Source organism: Trichosurus vulpecula, chromosome 7 (assembly GCF_011100635.1).
Source record: "Trichosurus vulpecula isolate mTriVul1 chromosome 7, mTriVul1.pri, whole genome shotgun sequence".
NCBI classification, from domain to species: domain Eukaryota; kingdom Metazoa; phylum Chordata; class Mammalia; order Diprotodontia; family Phalangeridae; genus Trichosurus; species Trichosurus vulpecula.
The window spans coordinates 81,845,469-81,862,673 of record NC_050579.1 but is presented as its reverse complement, the minus strand read 5'-3'; the positions used below and the strand labels follow the sequence as shown (position 1 = coordinate 81,862,673).

Below are 17,205 nucleotides of genomic sequence, written 5' to 3'. Positions count from 1 at the left end.
GACCTTGTAGGATTAGGAAGATTTTGGTGGAGAATTGTCAGGGAAGGGCATTCCAAGTGGAAGAAAAGCTATGAGTAAAAAGTTCAGAGGTAGAAAGGCATGCTAATTTGATCCTTAAACACCAGCATTATGGAGTTCTGTGTAAATTATTTTGAAGGCCTTTGTGTAAATATAGTAAAACTTTGGTTATCTAGAATCCTAAGAGTACGAGTTGTTCAGGGTAACAAAATTTAGTAAAACTTAATGATTTCTGATTTGAAATCTTTCTAAAAAGTGTCTCTTGTTTTAGTCAGTTATCTTACATCATTCTTCCTTGACTTGCTGCCTTTTTTTCTGGCTCTCACCATCTCGGATGCTTGCAACTTGGAGTAGCAGAAGTCAGCCCTTTTGAATCTTTCAACGTTCACCACCAGGGATGATTCTTCTCCTGGAATAATCTTGGAGTTGCCTTTGTGGTCTCAGTCTTCTAAGTTCCAAATCATTTACACCTTTATATACAGAATATATTGAATGTGATTTGGTTTGTTTTTAGATAATTTGGGAACATTATTATGAACATTGTTCTTACTGTGCATTCATACAGTGATGCCCTCAGGCCTATTGAAATGTGTATGACTGCTTATCCAAATGATTCTAGATTCATGTTTTTTAAAATTCTTTCATCTTTTTAAATATAGTTTTCCTATCTTTTTTCTCATACTGTAAACCATAATGTTTTGCTTTTGTCAAATGTTCTTGTCCCATGGAGGTTCTCTTATCTGTAAAATAAGGGGGTATGATGGATTACATGACCTCTAAGGTCCCTTCCAGCTCTAAATCTATAATCCTATGATATGTGTGTGTGTGTGTGTGTGTGTGTGTGTGTGTGTGTATTACAGTGCTGAAGACTAGGGGAAATAAAAAGACAGATAAGACTTAAGCCCTTGCCTTCAAGTAGCTGAAAATATAGTTTATTGGATTGGACATTCCATCTCCTGTCTCTGTGCTTTTGCCCCATGCCTGGAACATACTTCTTCATCATCTCTGCCTCTTAAGAACCCAAAGCTTGAAGCTCACTTAAGGTGCTACGTCCCTACATGAAAAATTTTCTGATTTTCTCAGTCCTCTCCCTTCAAATCATATTATTTTTGTTTATTTGTATATGCGTTGTTAGCATTTTGTAGAATAATCAGTTCTTTATCCCACTCTCCACAGCAGTCATTTCAAACCTCATTGCCTCTCCTCAAGCCTCTAAGAGCACTCTTTCTCCCCACATATTCAGATGATGACCTTGTATTAAAATTTGAACAAAAAGCATCCCCAAACTTTTCCCTTTCTCTTCATCTTATCTCTTTCACATATCTCTCCCACTGTCTCCTATTTACTTGATCCTACCATCCCCACCAGGTATCATCCTATACCATTCCTTCCCTAAACTCCCAAGGAGTTTTAACTAAAAACTCCTTGAAAGAGTTGTCTGAGCTTGCTGTTTCTGCTCTTCTCACTCTCTATTCTAAAATGCTTTTCAATCCAGCTTACAGTGTAATCATCATTTGACTGAAACTGCCCTCTCCAAAGTTACTAGAGATTTCCTAATTCCCAAATCTAATGATCTTTTCTCAGTCCTGATCTTCCTTGATTTCTCTGCTTCATTTGACACTTTCACTTTCTTCTGGATACTCTCTCATTATATTGCCCTCCCTTGGTTCTCCAGCCAACCCTTCCTCAGCCTTTTTTGCTCTTTCTTCAGCCAGGTCATACTCACGAAAACATGGTTATCCCTCTAGTCTCTGTCCTGGGCCCTTCTACACTGTTTCACTTGGTGATCAGCCCTCATGGATTCAATTATTACCTCTAAAGATGCACCTCTTGTCTCTTTTCTAAGCTGCAATCACACATCTCCAACTTCCCCTTGGACATCTCTAACTACATATCCTCTGGGCATCTTAAACTTACTGTGTCCAAAATATAACTTAATATCTTTCCCCAAAAACTTTCCCCTCTTCCAAAGTTGTTAGATAGTCATTAAGGCACCACTATCCTCCTCCCAATCACCCAGTCCTCCAATATCATTGTTATCCTAAACTCACTTTCACTCATCCCACCTATTCAATTCATTGCCAGTGTTCTTTAACATTTCTACCTTCCCAACATGCCCCACCCCTTTAAGTTCCCTTTTCTCCAATTCATACTGCCAGTATGCTGGTTCATGCCCTCATTACCTATCACCTGGATAATAGCCTTTTGACTTTACTGCCTGCCTTGTGCCTCTTCCCACTCCAATCTATTTGCACTGAGCTACCCAGGTGATTTTTCCAAAGTGTAGGTCTGACCTTATCACTGCCCCTTCCCCCTCATTGAGTTCCAAGGGTTCCCTCTTACCTCCGGGATCACATATAAAGTCATTTGTTTGGCCTTGAAATACTCTGCAACTTTGCCTCTTCCTACCTTTCCATCCTTCTTACACTTTGTTTTCTTTATTTTCTATGATCCAGCTGCACTATTCTACTTCCTGTTCTTCAAGCATAATACTCTATTTCTTATCTCATGCCTTTTTAATGGCTGTCTTCCAGGTCTGCAGTGTTCTGTCCCCTCATCTCTGCTCCTTAGTTTCCCTGCTTTTCTTCAAGGTTCAGCTCAAAGCCCACCTTTTGCAGGAGGCCTTTCCCGGTCCTTTCAGCTTCTAATGCCATCCACTTTCAGATTTCCTTCCATCTACTTTGTATATAGTTATATGCCTAGTTTTTTTACATATTGTATCTCTCATTAGAATGTATGCTTCTTAGTTGATTTGTTTTTTCTTTTAACGTTTCTTTATATCCTAGGACTTATTATAGTGTTTGCACATAATAAGCATTAATAAATGCTTATTGCATTGACTGATTCTATTAAGCATTTGAAAACATAGGTCTAGAGCTCAGAAGAAAGGTCAAAACTAGAGGTAGAGATCTGGAGTCATGAGCATAAATAAAGGTAATAGCTGAAGTGGGGATGGGAAGGATTGCTGGTGGGCAGAGAGGTGAGGAAGTATAGTCAGAGAATATAATAGGGCCAAGACAGGCAAACCTTGGGTGATACCTATTAAGGCCTTAGAAACCTGAGGAAGAGATCAATTAAAGAGAAAAGCAGAGGAGTGTTGAGTATCACAAGGTCATAGAATTAGAGCTGTATGTGTTCTCACTAAAGCCAAGAAGGACAAAAATAAAAAGGAGGGAGAATGGACAACGTGATCAGATGTTACAGAGAAGTCAAGGATAGTCAGGACTGAGAAAAGACCTTTGAATTTGGCAGTAAAGTCACTGGTGATCTTTGAGATAGTAGTTTTTGTAGAGTGATGAGAATGGAAGACACATCATTGCAAGAATTTGAGGAGTGGGTGAGTAGTAAGAAAGAAATGGAGGTCTTGGATGCATATGTGTTTGGCAGTGATAGGCAGGATAAAGGAGAAATGCACCCAAAGGGGTAGAATAATCAAAAGAAGAACTTTTTTTTTAGGTTTAGGAAGACCTGAACCTAAGGTTGCAACAGAACAGAACCAGTAGAAAAGAAGAAATTAAAACTGTATGAGAGAGGAGAAATGACTGCATTAGCAAGGTCATGCATAGAATGGGATGTAGTCCATAGGAGAAAGACCTCGATAAGGAGTGGGATAAGCTGACTTAGATCGGAAGATAAGGTTCAGTTTGTTACAGTCAAAGGGTTGGGGCCTTAGGGGGAGAGAAAAATATTTTGTTTTACCTTTTAGAGCTAGATACAACTTTAATGTCAAATTAGTGATTTTTTTTTTAGCTATTTTTATCAACAGAATACAGTCACCATTGTTTTCTGAGATAATGGCAAAATTAATTGAAACACATTTAGGGTTAGGGCCATTGGGAGATAAACATTTTGATGGAAATATTTGGAAATATTTTTTGTCATGATATGGGGAGGATTGTTATCACCAAGAAAGAAAGAAATATAGATATATGTGTGTATACATATATACATATATGTGTAAAACATTTTATTTAACTATAAGAGCAATATTCTGGTTATTTTAATCACTGATGAATATATTTGCTTGTTTTAATAAAATAAGCACATGCAGTTTCGAATGTTTCACTATGTACACCAACTTTTTCCAGCTTTGACTCATTAGGTCTATAATTGCGCATCTCTTCAGTTTTACTGGCTGCACATGTACCTGTAGTTCTGCAGGCACCAATCCACACTCTTTATCTGGTGAATGTCTTTGCCAGCTTCTAGAATGACTCAGATTGACCATACAATTTTTCTTAAATTCTTCTAAGTTAGGGGTTTTGTGCCATGTACCCTCTTAGCAGTCTGGTGAAGTCTATGGACCTTTTCTTAGAATATTGTTTTCTAAATGCATAAAATAAAACACAAGATTACAAAAGAAGCCATTTATATTGACATGCAGTTGTCAAAAAAAATTTTTTATGTTCTCAGCCCTCCCTGAAAAAAATCTACATATCCCCTGTTAAGAGCTTCTTTTCTAAGTAATTTCTGGATACTCAGGAAGACTGACTCAGTGTAGATTATTTACGAAATTTTTCTGGATAAGTGTTTTTGAATTGTTTGGTTTTGCTCTCTTGTTTTATTCAGGTCACTTAACCTCTCAAGCCTCAGTTTCTTCATATATGGAATGAGAGGATTAATGTAGTGATTGGGATCTTAGATCCTGTCTCTAAAGTGCTATTACTCTATAATTTATTCATGGTTACTCTTTATCTAGCTGTCTTTCTAACAGGATCTTCTGATCCTAATGAGTCATAGGTTTTTGGGTTGGGGCTTTTTCTCCCAAAGATTTCCAGAGTTCTATTCAGTAGTATCCCCTAGGTATCCCTTACGGGACATTTTTACTCATGGCACTAAAATTATCCATAAAAAGGAACTGGACCTGTGATTTCATTGGCAAAGGGAACTCTGTGAGGAACCTTCCTCTACTAATTCAAATCAGCACCTTCTCTGTAGTTTATCTTCAAGTTTAAGGAGACAGCTGGAAGTTCGAGAGTTGTCTAGAGCATTAAGAGTTAAACCACTTGTTTAGGGTCACATAGCTTTTACCAAGCAATCAATAAACATATATCAAGTGCCCACTACATGCCAGGTACTGTGCTAAGCACTGGGCAGGGGCAAAATACAGATCCTGCCCTCAAGGAGCTTACAATCTGAGAGAGCCTGTACATGTATGTATAGTGTGTGTCAGGGGTGGAACTTTAACCCAAGTCTTTCTGACTCTGAGATAGGTTCTCTATCCCCACCCCTGCACCACACTATCCTGCTTCCCATAGAATTTTCTTCCACGGAATATTCATAGAACAGGATAGAATAGAGAAGAAACAGTATTTCACTTACTCTGCCACTTGTTCGGTGTCAGCCCTCAGTCATTCTACAGTAACTGTGTATACATATATGTATGTGTATATATACATATTATATATCCATATATTTGTCATGCCACATTTACTAGCGTATGCAAGAGCAAAGCCCTAGTGATTTGCCTTTAGTAGTGAAAGGCTTAAAAAAGAAAACATATCTTTTTTGGCAATAGTAATAGCCACAGTTTTTCTCTATCATCTTAAAACATTTCATTTCCCACAACACAAAGTTGGTGTTTGGAAACTGCACTTAAAGGATGAAGGGGGCCAATATTTTAAGCTTTGGAGGAGCAGAAGTACCCAAAGGCACCTTTTAATGTCCCAAGTTCCCAACCCTTTCCTATCCAAATTTTTCTTTTTAAATGCCATTGTAGAGCACATTGTAATGTAACACTCCTGCAGTAATTTGTGATTCAAAATGTGAGAAATCAGCAGTGTGAAAGACAGGAAAAACTCGTACCTGCTTAATTAAAACATTCAGTGAATTTTTTCACTGGGTTGAGAAAGGAGGAAAACATTTGAATAAAATCAAAGCAAAAGACTGAGCCTGTCTCCTTGCAAAATAAAGAGGAGAATGTTTTCAGAAATTCAGTGTTGTCACTTGCAGTTTTCAGTAGAAAATACTTGAAACAAAAATCCCTTTATTAGTGAAGAAAGGCAGCCAACCCAAATGTGACAGAAGCTACAGCCCAAATGAGAGCCAGTGTTTCTCTAAAAGGTGGGAGTGAGTGAGGGTTTTATTTTTGCTCCATCTCCCAAATTTATCTCCACAGTGTTTGTGTTGGCTTCATTTGCATCTTAAGCATCACTGCCAAGTAACTATGGGAGCAGGATAAGCTCCATAGTTATAATAGGGGCCAGATTCCTATGGCTTCATGCTCTGTTTGAGGCCATCCCATTTCCTTGAGAGAGACTCCACATGTTGGAGTGAGTAGGAAGCAATGAGAGTCAGAACCCAGATTTGTGAACATTCAACTACTTTAATTTTTTGTCTATTTATTAAAAGAAATAGATTAAGTTTACATGATTTGACTCAAGAGACCAGATGACTGTTTTCGGTTCTTACATGGCCTAATTCACTTACTAACTTTCTTCTGGTCCCTGCATCCCTTCTTAAATGAAGATAACACCTTACCCTGTATTTATTGTGCCAAGGTATTGTGAACATAAATTACCAACAATATTCCCCTTTTAGAAATAGCCTCAGTAAAAGATAAGATTTATGCCCCCAGTTCCATGCAACAGCCCAGTTTATATGTGAGATTATTCTACAGTGTAGTATATTTGAATGGAATCTGAGATCTTCTTATACTAAATTCTACCACATTGGGAATTTAGTTTTATGAATGTATGTATGCATGTGTGTGTATAGTTAGATACAAATACACACACACATACACATATAGATATACATATATAGATTATGTATAATTGTTATATTGAGATTTCAACATACTTTCAGGTTTTGAAAGAAGTATACTAAGTACTAAGTATCATACTGTCATTGTCGCTGAGATGTCTAACACATTGTTAATGTCAAGAATTTATTCATGCCTTTGCTTATATGTCATGGGTAATAGTTAATATTTCCTTTTGGCACCTTTGCTTAACTCAGTGGCTTTTTCAACTGTTAGTTGCTCTTCTTAGGAACTATTAGCATATCAAAAGTTGTTACTAAATTTAGCAAAATTATAAAATGTACTTGGATTTATTCTTTGGTTCCTAAATATTGTTCTAAAAAACATCTTTCTGATATGACAAGAGCCCCTATGGGAGACCTAATCCTTAATTAAATGATCATTAGGCTGAGAATAAAAATTTTAGTAGTATGCTGTCTGACAATTGATGGACCATTATTATCTGATTGAATGTATATAATGTGAATGGACTGCTTAAAATTTTTTTCAAATGCTGAATTCTAAGGTTTTTTTTTTTTCTAAATGGAAAAAAAAATGGACCAGTTTCCCACATAAGTTAGGTTCTATGCTGTTATTTTATGGGAAATGGAAATAGCACCAACTGTGAATTCCAAGGTTCATATTCCACCTCTAAAGATTACTTATCTTTGTGACCTTGGGCAAGTCATTTAATATCTCTTGACCTTAATTTCCTCATCTGTAAAATGAGGGATAGGTGGCCTCTGAGGTCCTTTTAGTTTTAGATCTATGATCTTATATTCCTTAGTTATGACAATCACTTGGCAAAATGGCTTTTTTTTTAATCACCCTATTCAAAATGCCTAGAATTGAGACATTGACTTTTTGAAAAGTATATTTCTCTTCTAGTTTTTGGCTTCAGAACTTGTTGAAGCAGTAGCTTTAATGGAGATCTTAAATGATTACCATTGTCCTTCCCGAATTCCAACCCAAGTAATTGTAGAGGATCTTAGTGCAGTTTTGAGCTTTAATAGCTGTATTTTATCTATATAAAGTTTCTAGTTAATATGGTATTCTTCATTTTCTGTCAGAAACCTCTGAAAGCTCTAAACCAGTACATAATTTTGTCTCAGGGAAAGCTACCCCTCAGTGGAAGATAAACTTTGTATATAGATTGTATATTATTGTGTATTGGACTTGAAAGATACTTTTTTTTGGCTGCATCAACCAAATGAATGATTAACCATATTTATATTTATTTTCAGATTAATACCAAGACTTCAACAATGGGTGTGAGAGGTTTACATGGATTTGTGGCAAATGCCTGTCCCAGTGTATGTACAGTAGTAAATTTGAAAGAAATGGCAGAAAAATACCAACTTCGCCAGCCTGGATGCACTCCTGTAATCGTTGTTGATGCCATGTGCTGTCTTAGACATTGGTACACACCAGAATCTTGGGTTTGTGGTGGCCAGTGGCTGGAATATCTTTCTGTCTTAGAAGATTTCATTAAAGCTTTTACTACAGCAGGCATCAAATTGGTGTTCTTCTTTGATGGTGTAGTCGAGCAGAATAAGAGACATGAATGGGTGAAACGGAGACTCAGAAACAACAAGGAGATATCTAGAATCTTTCAGTTCGTGAAGACCCATAGGCGGCAACCAGGCAGAGATATGTTCTTCATTCCCTCAGGACTGGCCACATTTACACGTTTTGCTTTAAAATCTCTCGGTCAGGAAACTGTGTGTTCATTAAAAGAAGCAGACTATGAAGTGGCTTCTTATGGTCTCCAAAATAACTGTCTGGGAATTCTTGGAGAAGATACCGACTATCTCATCTTTAATACATGCCCTTACTTTTCTATTAGTAAGCTCGAGCTTGACCGTCTTGTTACTGTTATGTTCTCAAGAGAGAACCTTTGCTATAGCCTGGGTCTCAACATAACAGATCTTCCTCTTTTGGCCTGCCTGCTGGGCAATGATACAGTTCCAGAAGGCATGTTGGAAAGTTTTCGGCAAAAATGCCTGTCTGGTTATTCCTCTGCTAAACAGAACAGTGACAAAAGAGCCAACACAATCCTAGCTGTGGCAGACTACATAGCTAGGGTACTCCACTTGCAGCAGGGGGTGAAAGACCTGGAAGAGATGTTACCTTTGGGACGAAATAAAGCTGTGTTTTGTAGAGGGGTGGCATCCTATCTCCTTCCAGGGCAACAGTCTCCCTGGCTTCTCCAGAAACCCAGCTTGGAAACATCAGACAAGCAAGAAGCAACCATGTGTTCAGACCCAGAGATCTTACAGGTACCTGGATATATTCACCCAAAATTTAATACGTGGTGACTAAAAATGTCAATCGACAAATATTTGTTGTATACCTGCCATGTTCAAGGCAATGTTTTGGGTCCTTTAAGGGTGAGAGGGATACACACAAAAAAGTAAGGTCTGTGCTCTCAAAGACCTTAAAGTTTAGAGAGATGTTAGTTAGAGAGATGAGACATGTGCACATGAAATGTTTATTAAAAATACAAGGTAGTATTTAATAATGAAGAATAGTATAGAAAATAGAACTTCCATAGAGGGAGCTATCACCTTGGGCTATTATGGGAAGGAAAATCTTCTTGATGAGATAGTACTTCAACTTTTAGGATGGGTGGATGGGTGGAATTTGAATAGACAGAGGATGGATTCCAGGTAGGGAGTATGGCATGAGTGAAAAGTACAGAGGCCAGAATGCACTGGATGAGTTAGAGGAATAATGAAGAGAACAATCGGGGTTCCCCAGGGGAATTTTGAGTTAGAATTTTTGTAGGAGAGCTATGAAAGATTGGTTGGAAATGTGGTTTGGGATGAGAGCATATAGGGTATTGGAAGTCAGGCTAAGATATTTGGCATTTATTCTGCAGGTCATGGGAAACCTTGAAGGCCTTTGTTGAGAGGAGTTACTTGAAGAAAGTGATGTTTTCAGAAGATGGTGATGTTGTGTTCGGTGGCCTGGAAAAGGGAGATACCAGAGGCAAGAAGATGGATGGGATAGGATGATAGCTGTGGTTTCAGATATGAGGGAGAAGGGCATAAATTGGGATGTGAAAGACGTTACAAAAGAAGAATTGGAAGGGAATGGTAACTGATTAGATAACTAGGTGGTGAGAGAAAGGGTCTAGGAGGAATTTAAGCATGCAGAAGTAAGGAAGGTAGATGCAGCTTTTTTTCAGAATAATTATTTGTTTGGTTTTAGGCATATCAGGTTTAAGGTGCCAGCAAAACGTCCAGCTGGAACTCTTTGGTAAACATTTGAAGATGCAGTATTGGATATCAAGAAAGAGGTTAGGGCTAGAAATACAAATTTGAGAATCATTTGAATAAAGATTTTTGAGGCCTGAGAAAGTGAATGATACCCCCAAGAAAGAGACTACAGAGTGCAGAATAACAGAGGGCTGAGAACTAAATTTAGAAAATGGTCACATTTAAGGGTCAGGAGATAGAAGAGAAAATAATAAGAAGGTTTTCGTGGAGGTAGGGGAACAACCAGGATCATGTCTTGTAATGTCATGAAGGGATTAGAAACTTTCCAGATGAAGGGGATGGCACGTAGTAGTAAGAGAGAGGGAGGAAAAACATTGGATTTGGCAATTGGGAAATCGTTGGAGATCTTTGAGAATTCAGTTTCATTAGCATAGTGGGTTGAAGGTCAGATTGTAGGATATTAAGAAACAAGGGGGAACTGAGGAAATGCATGCAGTAGGTACAAACCACATGTCTAAAATGTTTGGCAGTGGAAGGAAGGAGAAACAATTGAGAGCTGGGTAGCTGCAATAGCAGGTGAGAGTTTGGGTCAAGAGAGGGAGACATGTACTTGTTTGTAGACAGGGGAAGAAGCTGGTAAATGGAGTTTGAAGATGGGGGAGGTGGGAGGTGGTGGAGACGAAACAAGGTCTACAAGAAGCTGGAGGGGAATGGGACAGAATATAGGTGAAAAGATTTTAGAAAAAAAGGAGAGGTACCTTTTTCTCTGAGACAAGATCAGAGAATTGGTACAGAGACAGAAATGTTTTGAGGTAGAGAGGAGATTAAATAAGGGACCTCTAAATATTAGCAGAATAGGCAAGGTCACCTAGGAATTCAACAAGCATTTATTTATTAAGCACATTGTATGTGCCAGGTTCTGATTTTGGCAGTGGGGATACAAACAAAAATGAAAACAGGCCTGTCCTCAGGGAGCTTACTTCTCCCTGGGAGAAACATCATGAACAATGACGATTAAATACAAAACACACAAAGTGCTTCGGTGAGAGTGAACCTCAATTACTGGGGTGATGGAGGCCATGTATAGAAGGTGGCATTGAGCATTGGAGTGAGGGATTCCAGTAGATGTAGGTGAAGAGGGGAAGTATTCCTAGTTTGGAGAACACTGTATACAAAGGCATGGAGGCAGGAGGGGAATGTTGTGTACAGGGAACAACAGACAGGCTCTTAGGGCCAGAATGCAGGGAATAGAAAGAGGAGAAATGTGAATTAGCGGAAGGGATGGTAAATGAGAGTTTATGCTGTATTCGAGACCTAACAGTGATTTGCCTTTAGAACAAGGAAGTATCATAGAACTTGAGATCTGGAAGGAGCCTCAACAGCTAGTCTAACATAGACACCAAAAAAATCCCCACAAAGAAATACCTAGCAAGTGTCCAAGCCTCTGTTTGAGAGACTCCAGTGAGGGGAAACAGCCCAAATCTGCTTTTGGACAGCCCTAATTATTTGGAAGTTTTTCCCAATTTCAATCCTAAATTTGCTTTTTGGAAACTTATGCCCATTATCCCAGTACTGCCCTCTGGGGCAAAAAGAACATATTTAGTGCCTCTTCCCTATAACAACAGTCCTTCAGATGCTTTGAGGCAGCCTTCTTGCCGCTTCTAAGTCTTCTCTAGGCTAAATATGCCCAGTTTCTTCAACTGAGCCTCATATGAAATGGACTCAAGGCTCTTCACCATCCTTGTCACCCTCTTGGCCACTCTCCAGCTAATTAATGTCTTTCTTAAACTGTGGCACCCATTACTGAACATATGTTCAGATCTGTGCTTTAGGGATATTAATTTGCCAGCTTTGTGGTTGTTAGATTAGAGAGGGGAGAGACTGGAAGAAGGGAAGCCAATTAAGCTACTGCGTTGGTCAAGGAGAGAGATGATAAGTGCCTGAACTGAGGTGATTGTATGAATGGAGAGAAGGGTAGGATGGTAAAGATGTAGAAACATAATTGACGGACTTGGCAACTAACTGGATATGAGGGGTGAAGGAGAGGGAAGAATTGAAGACTTAACATTGAAAGATTTGCTATAGGGAAAAGGTGTAATAAACCATCACATATTACTTATCTTGAAGCATTTATTGAAGAGGTATCATCTCTTTCTCCCTTTTTGATCTTGTTCTTTGCTGGTGTTTCACAATGAGAATAATTTCAAACCACAGTGAATCTGTAGCTACAAGAACAATGGCCTGCTGTTAGAAGGTGCTTAGCAAAATGAGATTATGATGATGATAAAATTCTTCAAAGACTGAAAAGTTTTCAAATCTAGATTTATATTATAGAGTACACCTGATGAACTAAACACCAACTTTTCCATTCAGTCCATTAATCAAGCAAGAAATGTTCACATTCCTTGCACATAATAGACTCTAAATATTTGTTGAATGAACAATTCAACAAATTACTCCAATTACAATTTAACTGGGACCTAATTCAGAGGCTGTGTGTTTTCCTAAAACTTTCCCCATTGACACCATAATTAAAACAATTTTGTATTATTAGGTCAACACATGGGGGAGGGGGAAGAAATAAATAGCATCAAATAAATCTGCCTTCTCTGATTTCCTACAGAAAAATAATTAGGATCACTATATTTTAAATCATTTAGAGCTTATAGTTGTATTATTTTGATCACATTCTGATAGCATTTTCTTTAGGAAAACTGGGGTTAGAGATGTATTAACTCATGAAGTTGACAGTGGTTCCTGGATTGCTGGTGTTTGTAATCAGTTTTTTACAGTATGTGAAATGTGAACTGGCTATTACATACAAGATATAACAGCATAGTGCAACTAGCACCAGAGTCAGAAACAGTACACAAATAAACCTGATTTTGGCAGTAGCTCTGAAACTTAATACCGGTGTCCATGGACAAATCAGTTAGCATCTTTGAGCCTCACTGCCCTCATCTGTGAAATAGGGAGAGTAAGTATGTCACTATCTCCTAGAGTTGTCCTGAGGAAAGTCTTTTACTATATAAATACTCATGCAAGTCTGCCCAAGTGTCTCTGAATTTCTCCTGTTTGTCATTTCTTATGGCTTAGTACTATTCCATTATATTCATATTCTACAGTTTGAAGTACTGCTATCAGGTTGTTGGGTTGTTTTTTTTTGGGTGGGTGGGGTTAGGTATATATATTTCCTGCTCCATGATGGTCTTAAAGGACTTCATCCAGTAGTGAAATCAATGGGTCAAAGGATATGGATAGTTTAGTCACTTTTCTAGTATAGTTTCAAATTTTTCCAAAATCAGCTTCCTCATTTTCTAGATGAGAAAACTAAAATTTAGAGAAGTTAAGCAATTTTCCCATGGTTATACAAGTTGAGACTCAGACTTCATTCTTCTAACTCTTAAGACTGGCATTTTTTTCCATTGCGCCATGACATTTAGTAAAGTTCTAATAAATTTTTCATTTGAGATCTTGTCTAGAGAATACGTTGATATTCCTACTTTCCTACCTACACAAAATCTCATGAAAATAATCTATACATGCACCAAGGACATCCTTGAAGATTTTGCAAAAGACATTCCATGGTACCATCACACATTGACTGAAAGATTGGGACAATACAAGAACCCATTTGCTTATTATTTATTGTTAAAAAACAAATTTATTCAGGGGACAAACCACCTCAAAGTCTGTCTTCCAAAAAGTATCCCCCATTTATTCCTTGAAAGACAAACAATGCATAAGTTGGGGAGACGTTTGCTCCCCAGAGTTGTTCGACACTATCCAGGAGGAGATCCCCTGCAGAATCAAGGTCGAAGAAGGATTCCATGTAGTTGATGATGTCCTCTACATGTTCCTGCTTTTGGATAGCGTGGTATGACATTAAGCTCTGAAATATTGCAGAGCCTTTTAATGGAGATCCATAATCATTCAAAATCAGCTTAAGTGGCACCTCCTACAAGAGTCTTTTCCTGATCAGTGAAGTTATTAGTGCTCACCCTGCAAAATTTCTTTGAGTCTATTTTACATATGTTTAATTTACCTCATCTTATTCCCATCAAGATGCAGCTCAAACACCACCATTCTCTACACCTCTTTTAATTTAATGATTATGTTAAAATGTCTGTATCATCAAAATGGGATATATCTAAATTTGAGGACAGGCACGAAAAGCATCTTACTGGATGAGTCAATCAATAAATATTTTTTAAACTACGAGCCAGGTATTGAGGAAACAGAAAAGTAAAAGATGGTCCCTGCCCTCGAGCTCACAGTTCTTATCAGGGAGGCAATATGCAAATAAATATGGACAAGCAAATAATATACAGGATAAATTGGAAATAATCAGTAGAGGAAAAGGCACTAAAATTATGAGGAATTGGGAAAGGCCTCCTTTAGAAGGTGATATTTAAGTAGGATTTGAAGGAAGCAAGGAGGCAGAAATGAGGAAGGGAGAGAACTCTAGTCACAAGGAATAGTCAGTGAAAATGCCCAATTGAAAAATGTAGGGTCTTGTTTGAGGAATGACAAGGAGGCCTGTGCCACTGGATTGAAGAATAATACATGGTGGAGTGTAAAATGTAAGAAGATTGGGGTGGAGGAACAATTATGAAGGGCTTTGAACACCAAATAGGATTTTCTGTTTGATCCTAGAGATCATAGGTGCTACTGGAGTTCATTAGTGGGTAGGGATGGGGTGTTCAGGTGAGGAGTGACGTGATTAGACTTGTACTTTAGAAAGATCGATTTGACAGTTGAGTAGGGGGTGGACTGGAGAGGGGAGAAAGAGCATGGCTGGTAGGCCCACTAGCAAGCAGACTATTGCAGTAGTCTAAGCACGAGGTGATAAGGCCTCCGCTAGGATTCAAGAGATGTTGCAAAGGTGAAATCGACAAGCCTTTGGCAACAGATGAGGTATGGAGGTGGTGAGGTAAGAGAAAGTCAGTGACACCAGGGTTGTGAGCCTGGGTGACTAGGAAGATTGTGGTGCCCTTGACAAGAACAGGGAAATTTGGCAGTAGGGAGCATTTGGGAGGGAAAGATGAGTTCAATTTTGTGCATGTTGAATTTAAGATTTGGTTGATTAAAATGAAGTAAAAGACTAACATCCTCTCTTCTCTGCAGCAGCAGAAGAGAATATCACATTTCTTGCTATGTTAGCCAGAACTGAAATTTTAGCTGGTGTCCAGCCTACCAAGTAATTATGCTTTTCCAAGAAGAATAATGAAAATGTTTATCTCTTTTGAAATAATTAAAATGAGGCCAATGAGAAAAGACAAAAAAACAGGAAAACAAATTTTGTAATTGTGCTCTGAAAAGAGAACAAGACAAGACTTTGTGAAAAGTTTTCTGTCTTTTAAATCTGTGTCAAAGTATTTGCCATTTCTTGGTCATCTTCAATTTTTCAGATTATCAAGTTAACACAATACGATAATGGATTAAAATAACTTTAAAATCTATTTTTACATATTGCTGACCTTCAAATTACTAGTCTCACTTTCTTGCTCTGAAGAAACAGTACCAGTGAATTTGTCTTTGCATTTTATCTAGACTCAGTAGAGGGAGAACACACTCAAATGTCTTTATAACTCATCTGCAGCTAAGTATTAACTTTAACAAGACCACCATATTATTTTATATAACACCAAAAAGCCCATCTCTCATTCACAAAATTTATGATATTCACAATTTGCCTAGCATTTACATCTTCAGTTCACAAATCAAAGACTTCATGGATCTATATTTTGTATAGCAAGCTGTGAACTTACTCTTAATGCAGCATGCAAATACCTGGAAGGGGTGATAACCTCCTTTACGGGGAATCATCCTTCTAGATTAAACTCTTCATATTGTAGTTAATGAGATCTGAAGATGGTATGATTAATTGGTCCCTTTTTTCAGGATTCCAAGATTGTGTCTGATTGACTTTGGGGCACAGATCTGCCCTTTTTTAGTTACTAATTTATTGTCAAAAAGAGAATCAACTTTGTTTTGTTTTTCTTCAAACAGGTAGCTAAGGAACAACATGTCCGAGCTGAGAACTACCTTGTCTACAATATCCTAAGCAGTGGAGAAATTGAATGCAGCAACACATTGGAAGATGAACTTGACCCAGAACTCCCTGGCCAGGCACTTATTTTCCGTCCTGCTCGGCAGCATATTTACTCACTCTTATTGGAAGACAGTATAGGTAAGACTTGACGGTGCTGCATAAAGCTGAAGTGTAAGAAGCTGGCCTGATCTACTCTAGTGCATTCTTTTAGTATATGGAGGCAATTAAATGGGGTTTAATTTTTTGGTAAAATCTTTCACTGATATTACTGCTTACATCTGTATAAAATTTAGGATAAATTCTATGAGGCATTACATATAATTAGTAAGCAATCAAAATTCATTAAATACATTTTTTTCTACAGCCTGTTACATTTACATTCTTTAAAAGGAGATCAATTTTGAAAAACATCACATCTTTTTCTTTTCTAAGAGTACAAGATATGTTTACTATTAAAGGGACAATATTTAGTCTCAAAGTATTTTTATAAAATAATTTTACAAAATATCTGGCAATTTTTTTCTTCTCAAGGCTGTTTAAAGGCATTGCCTTTTTTTTTTTTAGTTAACAATATCAGGGCTCTGAACAAATTCTAGAACTGCAGAACCCACAAAATAGCAGAGGGAAGCAGGGATCCAGCCCAGGACAGCCTGGATGGTCGCTGGATGAGGTCTATGGCGCACGGAGTGGAGGGGAGCAGAGCTCAGTGCGGGAGGCAGCAGGACCAACCAGACCAGGAGCCGGGCAGGACAGGCCCTAGCACCCTGAATCAGTGAGCTGTGGCAGTTACCAGACTTCTCAACCCACAAACACCAAAGACAACAGAGAAGGTTAGTGGGAAAAGCTGCGGGGGACAGAACTGGAGGTTCAGCCACTGCCCCAGGGGCAGCAGGGGAGGTGCAGCTACAGAACTACAGCTGCAGTTACTTCTGGCCCCAGGCCCACGTGGTGGGAGGAATTAAGTGGCAGATCAGAGCAGGAGTGCAGAGCCTGCTGAAGATTTGCATCAGGGCTGGGTTGGTGGTTCTTGAGGAAGGAGGAGTGCTGGTGTGGCAGAGCTGGCTGTATAGAAATAGCTCTGAAATCAACGGTGCATCCCCTCAAGCTTGGAACAAAGTACTCCTTGCTCTACAAGCAGTCATACCCCGCTGAAAAACTCAAGGGTCAAG

General features: G+C 38.4%; 1 protein-coding gene across 2 annotated transcripts in view; it reads left to right on the top strand.

The window, feature by feature from the left end:
• Window positions 1-17,205, top strand: part of FAM120B (family with sequence similarity 120B) — a 134,619-nt gene that overhangs the window by 3,098 nt on the left and 114,316 nt on the right. For both annotated transcript variants that reach the window (XM_036767302.1, XM_036767303.1), the window contains exons 2-3: window positions 8,005-9,039; window positions 15,994-16,174. In XM_036767302.1, coding sequence (XP_036623197.1) covers window positions 8,026-9,039; window positions 15,994-16,174 — 1,195 coding nt within the window. In that variant the 5' untranslated portion in view covers window positions 8,005-8,025. The remainder of the gene's footprint in view (window positions 1-8,004; window positions 9,040-15,993; window positions 16,175-17,205) is intronic.